At 34.0% G+C, this 15,861-nt stretch overlaps 1 protein-coding gene across 2 annotated transcripts in view; it reads right to left on the reverse strand.

Moving 5' to 3' along the window:
• The window catches only part of LOC109827995 (diphthine--ammonia ligase), a 10,029-nt gene extending 1,334 nt beyond the window's left edge, over positions 1–8,695 (reverse strand). Inside the window, exons 1-10 of one of the 2 annotated variants that reach the window (XM_020395018.1) lie at positions 8,483–8,695; positions 8,317–8,388; positions 8,121–8,200; positions 6,898–7,123; positions 6,751–6,783; positions 6,528–6,610; positions 4,021–4,093; positions 3,330–3,672; positions 2,916–3,247; positions 162–496 (exon numbers count right to left, since the gene is read on the reverse strand). In XM_020395018.1, the coding sequence (XP_020250607.1) occupies positions 162–496; positions 2,916–3,247; positions 3,330–3,672; positions 4,021–4,093; positions 6,528–6,610; positions 6,751–6,783; positions 6,898–7,123; positions 8,121–8,200; positions 8,317–8,388; positions 8,483–8,560 (1,655 nt within the window). In that variant the 5' untranslated portion in view covers positions 8,561–8,695. Of the gene's footprint in view, positions 1–161; positions 497–2,915; positions 3,248–3,329; positions 3,673–4,020; positions 4,094–6,527; positions 6,611–6,750; positions 6,784–6,897; positions 7,124–8,120; positions 8,206–8,316; positions 8,389–8,482 lie in introns of both variants that reach the window. The other variant, XM_020395019.1, reaches the window with a different exon arrangement.
• Positions 8,696–15,861: the final 7,166 nt, after the last annotated feature.

Consider the following 15,861-nt stretch of genomic DNA (forward strand, 5'->3'; position numbering starts at 1 on the left):
ACATGGACCCTAAAAAGGGGTTAAAAAAATATCTCTGGGGATCTATCTGCAACAATAGAACTACAAGGGTAGCAAATTCAATTTGACAATAGTACAGGGTATCTATCCGCAATTTACCCTTTTAAATAAAACAGCGTGCCAAATATGATAAGAATCCATACCCTTTTGGGAGACCGGGAGAAAGAACATATAGGAAAATGGGATTGGATTCTATTAACAAGCTTTCCTTCTGGGGATTAGAGGCTCTTTCTCTGAGGAAATGATCAATTATGCTCTGTAATTTAATTTTCTCAGAAGAAGAAAGAGATGCAGAACAATAAATAACAAAAATAATTGCAGAGGAACTGATAGAGCTATTGAAGCAGTTAGCCACTGCCTCAGAATTTTCCAGTGCCTTTTCCATTTCAGCAACTGCACCTCCAGCGCAAAGCGTCATTGTGGGGGGATCCAGACCTAGTTGCCCAGCCATATAGAGAACTTCTTTATGCAGAGTAGCCTGAAAGGACAGGGGAAAGAAATCCTTCAATCAATATAAAATTTAGTTATTTAGAAATTTAATTCCAGAAACTCCGCCAGTGTTGTTTGTCAGCACTGTCTATCCCAAGCTAGGATTGTGTTAGGTAGCCAACAGCCAGCATAAAACATAGTCGGATCCACATACAAAATGAATCATATTATATACTCGTTGATGCGTCTCCACAACGACGTGTTGCATCGATCCCACCCTGATGCAATGATAAGTAAGCAAGGGTGGTTTGCTAGGGCGTCCCCCGGAAGCGACGCACTACATCGATGTCATCCCGGTCTAATGACAAGTAAGTGTGTTCTAAGAATCTACAATCCTTTGATAGGGTACCTAATAGTATTAGGTATAGACTAGAACGGTCTAAGAGAAAAAATTGTAGGAGACTTTTACAAAAAAAATAGATCGATTAGCTACTTATAATATAGATACACTTACAGAAAAGACAATGGAATTAGTGGATGTCATGATTAGAAGAAAGATAAATATAATTTGTTTACAAGAAACTAAATGGATAGGTGAAAAATCTAGAGAAATTAAAAATACCGGATATAAACTTTGGTACACGGGAAAAGAGAAGAATAGGAATGGAGTGGGAGTTTTTGTAGATAATATAATAAACAAAAGTGTTGTAGATGTAAGAAGAGTTGGAGATAGAATAATACTAATAAAAATTATCTTAGGTGGAGAGGTTATTGATATTATTAGTACTTACGCATCACAAATAGGCTTGCTAAAGAGTACTAAAAGAGAATATTGGGATAAATTAAATGAATTAGTACAATGAATCCCATTTGGAGAGAAATTACTTATAGGAGGGGATCTTAATGGGCATGTTGGTAAGGATAATAACGGATATGAAAGGATACATGCAGGTTTCGGGTATGGAGATAAGAACAATATGGGTAAATCAATTCTAGAGTTCGCAATATTGTATGATTTGATAATAGCAAATACACTTTTTAGAAAAAAAGGATGAACACTTAATAACCTTTAAAAGTGGTTTTAATAATAGTCAGATAGACTTTTTTTCTTACTAGAATGGCGGATAGGTTAATATGCAAAGATTGTAAAGTTATACCAGGAGAGAGTTTAAGTACACAATATAGATTGATGGTCTTAGACATATCTATTAAAATAAAAAGTGGAGTAGAAAAATTAACATGAACAAAAAACTAAGAACTAAATGGTGGAATTTAAAAGGAGAGAATTTAATACATTTTAAAGATAAGATAATGAAAGAAAATATATAGAACATAGATAATGAGACTAATATTATGTGGAATAGCATGTCTTCTCGTATTAGGAAAGTTGCTAAAAATGTATAAGGAAAATCTAAAGCTCGTAGAATACCAATGAAACTAAAGGAAAAATAGGACAGTTATAAGACCAACTATGCTTTATGGGTCAGAGTGTTGGGCAATTAAAAAACAATATGTTTAAAAAATGAGTGTAGCAGAAATGAGAATGTTGCGATGGTCTTGTGGGTATACATTAAAAGATAGGATAAGAAATGAATGCATCCGTAATAAATTAGAGGTTGCGCCTATCGAGGATAAAATGAGAGAAATAGATTAAGATGATTTGGTCATGTACAAAGGAGACCCTTTAGTGTACTAATTAAGAAAAGTGATAATATTAGAGTTAATGGGGCTAGGATATCTAGAGGTCGACCTATGATGACTTGGTCAGAAGCAATTAAGAAAAATATGATTAAGACTAACGTAACGGAAGAAATGACCTGCAACTGAACGGAATAGAAAAATAGGATTCATGTAGCCGACCCCAAACATTTGGGATAAATGCTTGGTGGTGGTTGTTGTTGTTGTTGTAGAAATTTAATTCCAGACTACATATGTTTCATGATAATAAAGCAAGATAAATGGAATATGCCAAATGAGAAAGGAAGCAAAGCAAAGAAATAGCTAAAATAATCATGTCTGATAGGCTAAGAATATGCAAAAAGAAAATGAAAGAAATAATGTGAAGCGTAAGAATGATTTTTCTATAGCATGAATGTAAGCCCGTGTTTGAAATTAATATCAAGTAATACCACAGTAGCAATGTATTTCTAAAAAAAAGCCTCTGGTTAATCATTATCTATCTTACAACGTGCAAGTAACAATTAAAGATACAAAGACGAACTACATCCATCCATTGCCATGTGAAAGCTGTTGTGTCTAATCTTAGAACTTCATTTATTTGATATGGCTACTATAGTTTTGCATTCATCTTTAATCAGTTGGGCGAATGAGAATGGTATATATAATCAACATATAATTGAGTAACAGTATCAGACAACAAGCGATTCAAAATGAAGTGTGCTTATTCTAGTCATGTCAGAATTAATAGCATCCGTAGAGAATACATGATGTTAAATTGTAGGAGTTACCTGACTATATGGTCCAATGCAACTAGGTGCCCAGCACGATATGCTTTGTACATGCAGAACTCTCTTGCTTTGGTCATTAGCCACTAAAACTTCAACATATGCATTACCCAGCCTAGCTTGATGCAGAGGAAGTTCAACTGTACTGCGTGATGGAACACCCAAGTGGCACTTCTTTTCTGTAATGAACCTTACATAAACTTCATTGGCCAGAGCAAATTGCTTCATATCAGATATATAGAGGTGAATGTATAGAACATTGGCCCAATCAAATCCATCCTTGCTGAGTTGTGACTCAATTCTCCTCAGCACTGTAGTTAGGTCCTCCCACAAACCTGCCATGTAAAACAAAATTAATACCCATAACGCTTCTTCTACGGAACGTAAATTAATGAAAAGTATGGTGCATAAGTTTACCTTCCGAACTCTTGGAAGAGCTCTGACTCCAACAACCAACAGAAAATGTGTCCCTTTCAAATGTTGAGATGCACAAACTTGATTTATTAGCCATGTCAGAATTTCCTGCTAAACTCATAGGCTGGCATTTGACCAAACAACTTTGTAAACCATCTCCTTGTACTTCATAAATATGGTCCAATTTCTCTAAACCATCATAAATGTTTGCGTTACTGCTACTCAGTGATGAGATGGAGCTTTTGTGTTCCAGATGGAAGGCCAGGGGATGAAGAACACCAACTGGCGCAATGGAATCAGGTGAGTGCAGTATTACGTGAAACTTGTCAAGAACAATTCGTGCATTCTGGAAATTTGTACATGTTAAAGTGACATATATCACACAAATACCGTGGAAAAGCAATTAACAAATTTAATTCTTCTGGAATCTTTTAGCAACTAAAGTGTGGGATGAAGAATACCAACTGACATATCAAAGCATGCTTCTTTTACATCTTTCGCAAAGATGCATATTGAAATCCTTACCATTCTGGTTTCTTCATCATTCATGTTATGGGAACTATATAAAAATCTTATATAGGAAAAGTAAATTGATGGCTTCGTTTTTAAACAGATGATGGTAAATATTATGTAAAGTAAATAAGTGATAAGCCAAAAACCAGATAGTGACACAGGGAAGAGACCTGACACTTACTGTAAAGAGAGGACAATCAAGAGTTAGTGTTTCATATTCTCCTCCTTCACCACATACGTTTATTCCATAAAGCCTGGCAACAGCAAATTGAAACTAATCATGATACATATACGCCATAAATTGCAAATTCCCATTTTTCTAAATTTAGATGTTATAAATATTAATGTGAATTGATTAGATACAAAACCGACAATCACATGCAAGTCAGTGTGTTGAAAACCTGTGTAATTAAGAGGAAAAAATATGGTCCATTTGTTTCACAAGATACGATTGAATGTCACATTAGGAGAATACAAGTCATAAGGACTAATCGTATTAGCTTTCCCATAAGATTACTTTCAGTATTAAAATTTCACTGAGCGACAAAAGTATTTATGGCACGTTGGTCCTAATTCAGTGCTTCCAGTAACCTATTGTTGTATATGCAATAGTGTATAGGAGCTGAGAAAGTAAGAGGGAGAAACAGGGAGGAGAGGAGAGGTATAGACAAGGGAAGGAAGATTAAACATTTATCAATTTTTATATGGCTTTTCTAAAAATATTAGATGTGTTATGCCCATTTCATTATGAGATTGCAAAAAAATAATTGTTTTACAGTTGATTATACTTTTCAGATTCTTTCATACACATAACTAGACATCTATCCACGAAAAACCACATAGATAGATGCATAAACATTCCTAAACTTTTGAGAGTTCATGTTCTCATGTTAGAACAAGACATTCCTGTCCTGTCCAAAAATCATAAATTTTCATGCAGTATCTTTATCATATATAGATTGGGTTCCTGATGTAGAAGTTCAAATATCTAATCAAAGCACTGTGTTCACCTTACTGTCTGGCTGTATGCTATTTTAAAGAGGTCTGAAATGAGAAGCGCAGAAGAACAATAAAAGAAGCACGCTGCTTACAAACAACAAGAAGTTAAATGTCACTCACATCCAAAGCTATTTCAGTTATATCGCTCGGTCCCGTCCTAGAATGGATCTACCGGTTTATCTACCTATACTTCAGCCTTATTGTGGATTTTTTTTTCTTAAATATGATCCAAACTACACCATAAAGTGAATGGAAATTAGTTGGCAAGTAAGGATACCTCACATTCTTTCTCCTTAATCCTCTGTATACTATATTGAAGGCTAAAAGGCCAATTTGGTCCCTGTACCCGGACCTCATACTCAAATTGGTCCTTATACTGCTGCTTTCTTCTCGACTAGATGTAAAGTTAGCCTCTTTTTTTTACTCTCCATTAAAAGTTCTGTTAAATAAAACTTGAAAGGACAATATTACCCTAAATCTAAAGTTACATATCAATTAATCATGTTTCCTTAATTTTACTTTTGGTTCCTCAAAAAACTGATTAAATGTTAAGACTTAGAAAATATTAGCAATGTTCATAACTAAAATTATTTCAGATTAGAGATTACATAAACAACTACAATCTATTACCATGTATCTTTTTTAAACATCCTATCTAATTTGGAGTATTTTCATTGATGATTCTAACCTTAAAAAAAATTCAGATATTTGATATATTTTTGCTCAATGAACAAAAACTCCTAATAAGTAGTCAGAAAAAGGATTTCAAGAAGGGGAAAAAACTTATTTATAGAGAATGGATTTATTGGGAAGTTTCCCTTAACTTTGAAAGAGGTAAAAGTTTCTGTCATTCCTTTCTGGTTGGTTAAGTTTTGAATCAGATGTGATGAACATGCCAAAACTAATGCATGTGACATGTCCAGTTTGAAACACTGAACTAATCTAAGCCAAGATTGTTTCTTTGTAACAATTTCAGTAACTAGCTAGAGTAAGACCATTCCGTTGCACTCGTAAGTTTATCCAGCATCCTATAGCACTAGTATAATCTATTTTGAATCGAAATCCTGTAGCACTATACTCTTTTCTGAACCAAAGCAGCTAAAACTTCAGGCCAAAGTCCATTCATTCTTTGGTGACCTATAGCACTATTATAATCTCTTTTGAATCGAAAACCTGTAGCACTATAATCTTTTTTGAACCAAAGCAGCTAAAACTTCAGGCCAAAGTCCATTCATTTCTTTGGTGCATGTATTTGTTCATAATATCAATGATAGAAAATAAAAATTCCATCATATTTATTCATTAAATGAACTATAAAATTGCCTGCAGTTGATTAAAACGATACATAAATAGAGAACTTCATGGGAATTGCTCATGTGAAATGTACCTGTAGCTATTGTTAATTAAATATTATTTACAACGACAAATACAACCTAAAGGTTAAATAAAGCATAAGGACCACTACTGCAATGTTATTGACGGTAATACGGTCATAAAAGAAAATTTAACACTCAGTTTATAACGGATGTTAAAAAATGACTAAGTTTACATCTAGGAAAGGGTACAGAGAAAAAAGAAAGTGCAAGGAACAATTTGAGTATGAGGCCCCGTTACAGGGAGCAAATTGGCCTTTTGGCCTATATTGAATATAAATACAATAAATGTCTTAACTTGAGGCACAAAACATACTCTTTCATTTGAAGCAGATAAGGTTGCAGATGTGAGAGTTCCTTCCCTAGGTGTCTTGAAGGATTCAGACCCATAGCTGCAACCTGTGACGTTCAGATAAATCAGTTCGGGTCATAAGCAATCCTGCATTAACCATTATGATCACAAAGATAATAATTCCCCCCATAGAACTGTCAAATTTATGTTGGTAAATAAAAAACTTTAACAAAGTGAGAAAGTTTACCTTTATAGTAATAGCAATTATACCCCTTTGTATCTAGGAAAACCAAAAGAATGAATAGTTAACCAAGAATTGTTTTTATTAAGAGTTCACGACGCACTCACGCGCTAATAAATTTGTAATGTTACAGAAAAACACTAAATGAATTACCATTTCTTCAAGGAGGAAAGTTTGATCTTGTTTCCATAAATAAGCCAGAGAAACAAGACCCAACCTAGCACAGACACTCTCCACTCTAAGCCTTTGATAGTCAGATGCAATGGCACCAGAAGATACCGCTGCTACAGATGGAATTTGCCGCTTAACTTCATTTAGCAAAATAAACATATCTTCAACTTCATCTCCAGGGGTTACTTTATAGCTAAGATCTTGATGCCTACGCACATAAAAGAAAAATGAAGATAGTGAAATTATGTACTTGAAACTCATTTTATAGTCTACAATAAATAATGTATAAATATGCATTTTTATCACATAGAAGTGTCGGCTTCACATATGATCTCTCATTATAGCTGTTAAGCGTAGACTCTCAAACATTTGCCTTGTAAATATGTTGTTAAAGAAAGGCCTCCTTAGGATAAAAAGACTAGGAAAAGGGACAGCTACATCACAGAGGAAGGATTAAAAAATGATCGATAAAAAAATGTAGAACTACGTCCATGGGTTAAACATTTTATGCCTGTCAAAAATATATGAATTAAAACTAAACTTAGATGAAACAAAAACATATACGTTTATGATCCTAGAAGAAGTGACATGTCGAAGTGAAGGACGGCAAGATGATCTGGTGCAGTAGAATGTAGAGGAAGAGGAGAGGAACCTCACTTTCTTTAACAAAAACGAAAAAGAAACTGAAGGCCACAAAGGTGACAGAGTATGCCTGCGGATCCTTGCTGATGTTATCTCCCTCCCTCCTTCCCTTCCTGCCTCTCTCTGCCCCCTCCTTCTCTATTTATAACTAGAAACTGGAAAGCAAGTTTCTTGGCTTATATACAAAACCTGCCAGCACCTTTTGAGACTTGAAATTTCCATTTACCAATCCAAACCCCTAATTTCCATTAGTGAGAGTCTAGTGAGCCTTCAACAATGATTGGTAGGTGCCAAAGTTACCCAATTTTATTGGTGAATACTTAAAACTGAGCGAAGGCCAACACCAAATCAACTCTTTTGTTTTATACTTCTCTAGGCAGTATGAGCTTCTCTTAGCATATCATACTAAGGGGGTAGAAAATGCAACCATAAATAAATAAACAAAAGCACACTACTATTGTACAGTAGAAATAGCTGCATAAAAAGTATAAACATATGTAATAAACTTGGACAAGTAAACGGCACGAAATCTAAGTGAAACGAACTAACAACAATGCTATTACCTTGTGGAACCCCTTATCCGCCTCCGGAACAAAGGCAACCCCATGCATTCTGCATAGCTAACCACAAGTTGATGCCCAACCTACACTTAACCAAAAATATAATTTACATCTCAAATAAACAATAAATTATTTTCTTCTTCCTTAATAAAAAGCCTTTAAAGATTAAAATTTCTGGAAGAATAATAGAACTGCTTACAGTTTGATACATGTAGCTGTCCAATTCATCAACAGAATCATCAAGAGGCAACAAATTAGCCAATGCAACAATCTACACACACATTTACCCAATCAATTTGAATTAAATAAGCAATAATTAAATACAAAATTGAAAATTAATTGGGAATTTGGGATTTGAGACTGACCTCATGACCGTAATCGATGCATCGCATCATAGTAAAGCAGCTGTCTTTGCCGCCACTAACTAAAGCAACCACCTTCATCTTCTTCAAAATTTCTTCTTTCGATGCTTCTGTGTAAAATCCTAAACCCCCAAATTTTAGGGTTTTTGAGCCGGCGGGATCAGAATTCAGAAATAGAGATGCATGAAAAGGATTCGGGTTTGATAGTTGTAAGCTCTGAACCCGAACCGTAGCGGAAAATTTTACATATTCTTCTGGTGGAGGGAAAAGGTGAAATTTATTTTGGGAAAATTGTGTAAGAGCAAGTGCAGCAAGCTCCCAGTTGAGAGTCCTAGTCAGCAAGCTCTCAAGAGCTCTCAAGCATTTTAGAATAAAAAATTAACAAATTAAGCCTTGAGAGACACTTCTTCTTTTATGGAGCTCCAACAAGCTCCTAGTTAGGAGCTCCAACAATATCAAAAACCCCTCTTCTATCAAAAAACCCTATCAAAAAAACCTCTCTTCTATCAAAAAACCCCTATTCTATTGCAAAGGTACAAAAGCAAGGAGTTTTTTGTTAAAAAAAGATTTTTTTTAATAGCTTGGGAGCTCCGTGGCACAAAGCCCTAGGCTTTGTGCTACGGAAGCTCTCAGAGCTTCCTTAGGAGCTTGCTGGAGCAAGTCCAGCAAGCTCCCACCGCCACCTCAGCCTTAGGAGGTGGGGTGGGAGCTTGCTGCACTTGTCCTAAAGGCTCCAATATTTATCAACTCATGTGACCGTACTTCAATCTTTTCTCATTGTGAATCAGACCCAAAAAACTTAATTAATGTATTCGGGCCCCTCCACATCAGTCGTACAGAGGAAACTACAATATTTCCTCATAAACCCTAAAATATTGTTTTCCTTCTCCATAACGCAATCGCCCCATCATTAGGCGAATGTCAGATCCCATTAATGGTGATCTAATGGTAAAAATTTGGAGAAAAATTTTCCTCCATTTTTCTCTATCATGAACAATAACTCTTTATGTAATTTTTCAGTGTTTTTACTCTTCAACTATCAATACTCCTATTGTCCTAAAATTCTCTTAATTACTCCTTCTACCTTCCCTTCATTAATGGTTGAGAAAGCGATCATCTGTATGGTCTCCTCAAGTGATAAAACAGTTTTCTTAAAGATTAACTCTTCAACCACCATGATGAAACTGAAATATGATGTGTTAGAGAGGTTAAAACTTCCTTACGATTCTTTATCGCTGACATACAAAGGTGAAACAAACGATAACTTCACTTTTGCGATTGAGAACGAAGATGATTTGTCGTCTATGGTGAAGCATAGCCAAAATATTAGGTGTAAAAAGATTCATATGAAAACTTTTTAAAAAGCAAAGGATTCGACTTTTCATAACAATCAGCAAGTTCCACAAGACCTGTAAATTATCAATTTTTTAATAAAAATTTGTAATTTTTGTTTGAACATCGTGAAAAGATAAAAATTTAAAGAAATACCGGCTAAATGTGATTTCCATTTGACAATTTTTGATGTTAAGTTCAATAAGTATGATGTTACGTCTAACGAGTTGGAAGTTAAGTCTAAATGCTTGTATGTTAAGTCTATTGGGTAGAATAATAAGTTTAAAGGTAGAATGTTAAGTGTAATAGATTATATGTTAAGTCTAATTTGTTGAATGTTAAGTGTAAGTTGTTACATGTTAAGTCAAATGTGCTGTATGTTAAGTCTAATTGGAGTGATGTTAATTCAAATTGGTTGAATGTTCAGTCTATAGAGTTGAATATTAAGTCTAGTCAGTTGAATGTTAAGCTTAATTGTAAGATATTTTTTACCTAATGAAAAGCATGTTAATTGTAATAAAAATAATATTAAGTCTAATCTTCCAAATGTTAATTCTAATGAGAGGAATGTCAAGTCACATGCGTTGAATGTTAATTCTAATTTGAGGAATGTCAAGTCTAATAAGTTGAATGTTAAGTCTAATTGGAAGATTGTCAAGTCTAATCTGTTCAATATTAATTCTTATTTGTTAAATCAAATTGGTTCGTTGTGAAGTCTTGTTTAGTTTTTATTATTTGCTTTTGATTTTATGTTCTGATTATTTTCTAAATATTTGCAGCATAGCCCCCTACTTTGAACTCAAAGAGTAAAGATTGTGGTCTACCGACGTCAACATGTGTTTCAGATAGGATTCACAATGATAAGCTTTCTGGTGACAATATTATAATGATTGATGACATGATTAGCAATTCAGAGAAGATTCCTGGTAGCACACTACTTTGCTTTACTATTTAATGGCCAAACAGTTTGAGTATGAATTTGAAAAGAATGAACCAAAGTGTATTCAAGTTTATTGCTGATCTAAGGAAACCAAAAGTTGCCCATGAATGTTATTTGCCTCCCCACCTAGAAATGAAACTAGACTCGTTATAAAAAAGTTCGTGAATAATCACACTTGTGGGCAATATGGTAATATTGTCGGTCATTCAAGTCCTCCCGAAAATTCACTGCAACCCAATTACAACCCATGTTGAATGTCCGGCCGGATATACGCCCCTATTGATATGTAAAAAAAAATTCTAAGTCAGTATGGACTAACGGTCGAGTATAATACGATATAGTGGGGTAAAAAAGTGCATAATAATAATTATATAGTGATGCTTATGAGGCCTATGATCAATTACGATGGTAAAAGATAATATTTGCCCTATTCATGTTAAAATATGAGTTATTTCAAGTAATTTCATGTATGGAGTATAAGTAATTACATGTTAAATCTAATTAATTCATGTTAAATGCAAAACGTTTGATGTGAAAAGTAAGCAATATATCATGTAAAGTCTAAAGTATTTTCTGTTAAGTTAAAGTTCTTTCCTGTTAATTATGATGTAAAAACTGTTAAGTCTAATTTGGTTCCTGTTAACATTAACATTTATTTTTTATTTTTTTTCAAATTGTAGGAATGTAGACAAGGTTAAGCGGATTCTACAAGAAATTGAGTCTTTAACGAAGGGATTTTCCTTCGTTAAAGAGCTAAAAACCTTCGTTATTATATGCCAACGACAAAAAAAATTCCTTCGTCACCCGTCGTAGAAGCCTTCTTCGCCAAAGTGTCACAAAGGTTATAATACCCATTGTTATAGAGTCTACGATGACAGAACATATTACTGTCATTCATATCTGCGACGGTAATTATCATCGTCGTTACCATTAGAGACGGTGACTTTTTCCCGTTGTTATTGTAAAATGATAATTTTTTATTCCCGTTATTGTTGGGTAATGATAGTTTTGTACTCCCATTGTTATTGTGTAACAACGGGTGACAACCCCGTCGTTGAAGACCAATTAATGATGGTTGGATACTGTCGTAAAAATTCTCATGGTGGGTAATTAGTAATCCATCAATGATGGTGCTTTTCCTTCATTGATGAACTAAATACGGTTTATAAAATTTTCATTATAGACTATAAATTTTTAATATACATTAATAATAATTTTTCTATTCATGGGCAACTATCATAAAAAACCTTCTTATTGTTCTCAACATGATACTGAGATTCACAACACAAATATATTAAAAATACCCAATAATGAATAAAAGGGAAAACAAAAACTCCATTCATTAATAACATCAATCAATAAAACTTCACCATCCTCAAATATTTAATACTAATAACAAGAGTTAATATCCTAATTGTTCCAAAGAAAAATAAGTGAAACTATCTAAATCAAATTAAAATAAAAGTCTGGGAAAGACACATCATTTCATCTCTAATCATTATCAAAAAGAAGACTCGAGCTACCCCCTCTCCTAATCTTGGATAGCCTAAAAAAAATCACATAGTTAAGAAATATCAATTAAGCAAATATTATCTTATTAGGTAAAAATCGTATTTTCTCTGGTGCAAGTAGTCAATCATAAAAGTATATAAGAGATTTTATAAAAATAATTACCTAGTCCTGCATATGTTCTCGAGTTTGAGGAGTCAATGAAGTATTAGATTGTTGCCTAAAAAAAGTTCATGCATACTTTCACTTATGACTCTAAGTCTGACATCCTTTGTTGTTGCTAATGTTGTTGTTGCTCTTGCTCATCTAAGCGTTGTTGAAGCATTTGGTTCTTTCTTTTTTTCTTCTATAACCCGTGCTTCCAGGTTAGATCGACTAGAGAGTGGTCCTTTCAAATCTTTCAAAGTAGACGCACTACCAAATATAGTGATGTGGCCATGAGATTGCTTCCCCCAAAATTTCTCAATTATCTTAATGTCTAAAAGTAAAGGATTTGCTTATTTGACTTGAACAATTTCATCCTATAAAAATTAAATTCATATATTAGTACTATATAATGCATCATTATCAAACTTAAATATATATTCTACTTATATATTTATCTTGATCTCCAGTATCTAGTGTTTTATTAACTTTCTTTCAGGTTTCATGAAACATTTTTGCCACATCAGGTAGATTTCCTAACTTGCCACTCTTATTCAAATATTAAATAAAAATGAGTACAACATCAAACTAAAAAATAAAGTAGTTTTTAATAAATAGAAATTAGTTTTGAATGTATATCAGATCCCGCGCAATTTGTCTAAGGGATTTACTGTCCGTGTGGTGGAACATCTTTCTTTTACCTCTGTTAAGTGTATTTTGTTGGCTTTCTTTCTATACATCAAGATTAAAAGAGAATTTTAATAATCCAACAATATACATGAAACAAAATAAATAAAATTAGGAGACTAATAACTAAAATTCTTAGGTTTATTTCTAAGTGCAACTCGCAATGAATTTTCTTTCACATATTACTTGTGCTTGTCACCATACCACTTATTTCACAGATTGCACAAGTGTCTCATTACTGAATCTCGCTTTTGCTCCATGTCCTAGGCATCAAATTTATCCTACATCAAATTTGAATCAGAATTTAATTTATAAGTGTTTGGTGGAAAATTTATAGTAAAAAGAATGAAAGAAATTTTATTTGTATTCTCTCGATCTCGATTACAATTGAATTTCCTGATTACAAAAGAAAGGAGAATTGATCTGGATTCTCCCCTTTGTTTAGTTCTGGGTTCTTCACGTGGCGATGGAGTGCCTCCCTCGAATGCTGGCGTCGAGTTTGCTCTCCGTTGACATTTCCGAACGTCTTGATTCACTGGAACAATATCTCATCCTTACGATTTAACGCTGTGAAGAACTTGCAAAGCAAGTTTTAGAACTCTGGACGAGTTGATAACTCTGAACGAGTTTGAAACTCTATGAGAGAGTTGATTTAACCGAAATCGGATTATAGCCAAGGATGAAAGCTCTTTGTTGTCAAACGTTGCTGAAGGATGAACGTCGATCTCCCCCTTGCTACCAAGCCGAAGATCTCCTCTTCGCTGCCAAGTTTAAGATCCAAAAACCCAGCCGAAAAGAATCCCCAAACTCAGTTGAGTTTAATCGTTTTTATAGGGGATTAAGGGGGTGTAACCGCCCCTTAAATCACTCCTAAGTGGGGTGTAACCGTCCCCAAATCGTGGAAAACGGTATTGGAACCGTTCAGCTCATGTTGAATGAGTCAAACAACGCCCAAGTTGACGTTCAGGACCCTAACTCTGCGTTTTAGACTGGAGAAGCGGAGTTAGGCACCCGCTGGATATTAAAAAACGCGAGGGTCGCCCGCTGGATGTTGAAAAACGTGAGGGTCGCCTGCTGGATGTTGAAAAACACGAGGGTCGCCCGCTAGATGTTGAAAAACACGAGGGTCATCCGCATTTTGTTTGCTGAGGGTTGGAAACGCGGGGGTCGCCTGCGTTTCAAGAACTGAAACACGAAGGTGAATTTCACGTTTTAGAATGAGCTAATGACTTATAACTTCTTCTGTAGAGCGTTGTAAAGACCATTGTTGAGTGATCTTTGCCTTAGCTGTTTTGGAGTGTGAAAGTCGTCAGATTATAACTTTCATCATCGGTGTTTGATGGGGGATCAACTATCTATTGTGATTTTTAGACAGCCTACAATAAGAATTAAAGATCAATTGAAAAAAATTATTTTTTAAAGTACCATAATGGATGCCCACATATGATCTTTATTTTGTTGTGGTATTTTGGCCTAATTCTCAATAGCTACTGAGCAAATATTTTTATCATGAATAATAATGTCAAAATATCGTGAAAATTCTGGTTCAATAGCTCTATTCTGATAAAAAGTAATGATCTTCCCCTCCCCCCCAACCAATGTGGCAAATTATTCAACTTTAGACACTTATTACTACAACGTGGTAGATTTTTCTTCTTTTGAGGATTATCAGCTGCATACATCACATCATATGTTAGAATTAAGATATAGTTAAAAAATAAATTAATAAAAATATACCTTCTTGTAATTAATAAAAAAATATACCTTCTTGTCGAGATTCATTTAGTATTGCATCATCACATTGCACTCGATGATTATTTGATTCTGCAAAAATTGAGCAATTATTAATCCAATCATAAAAAATAAATTGAAAGGTAAAAAGAAATAATAATAAATTTTAAGTCCCATAAACCTGCAGAATCATCATTCTCTTCATTGTTAGTATTTGCACTTCTCCTGCGATTTTGTGCAAAATTCACCTCTTCAACGTTTTTTGAATCAGCGTTAAAATTTGTAGCCATGTTTTAATCTTGTATTGGGTTTTGAATATTCAAAGTCTTGTTAAGACAAGTATGAAGTTGTTCCCTTCTAAATGAATTTCCTGTAAGTGCTTGAAGTCGCTTCGTAACTAATGTCTTGGGTGCTAGAAATTGTGCCCTTTTACCTTTGGAAGCGACTTCTTTAGTTTTCAGTTTTCTGCTATGACAAGAAATTTAAGTATTATAAACTATGTATAAAACAAATGTCAAAAGAGAAATGAATACAAGAAAAAGAAATCGCGAAGGACAAGCATAATAATAAATACATAGTGCACTAATGTAGAAGCATGCACTTGCTGCAATGTCAAAGCCACATTCGAAATAGGAAGAAAAGAAACATTATATGTCTTAAGCAATAAATAGTTATAGTAAGATACAACTTAAAAATTATCTCAATAACACAATATCATTTGAGTCCTATTCTTTGAAATAGTTATAGTAAGATACAACTTAAAAATTATCTCAATAACACAATATCATTTGAGTCCTATTCTTTGATGAAAGCGTTCTAATCCTCAACTTAAAAATTATCTCAATAACACAATATCATTTGAGTCCTATTCTTTGATGAAAGCGTTCTAATCCTCTGCTTGAGTCTTTTTCCTCTTTTTTGAAGTTAAGGCTGAATTTACAATAATTGGATCAATATCGCTCCTTCTCAAATTGATATTATTATCTACCAATGAAGTTGGTGCAATAGCTTGAGCATCAAATGATTCATCTTGCAAATA

Source organism: Asparagus officinalis, unplaced genomic scaffold (assembly GCF_001876935.1).
Source record: "Asparagus officinalis unplaced genomic scaffold, Aspof.V1 AsparagusV1_Un608, whole genome shotgun sequence".
Taxonomy (NCBI): Eukaryota; Viridiplantae; Streptophyta; class Magnoliopsida; order Asparagales; family Asparagaceae; genus Asparagus; species Asparagus officinalis.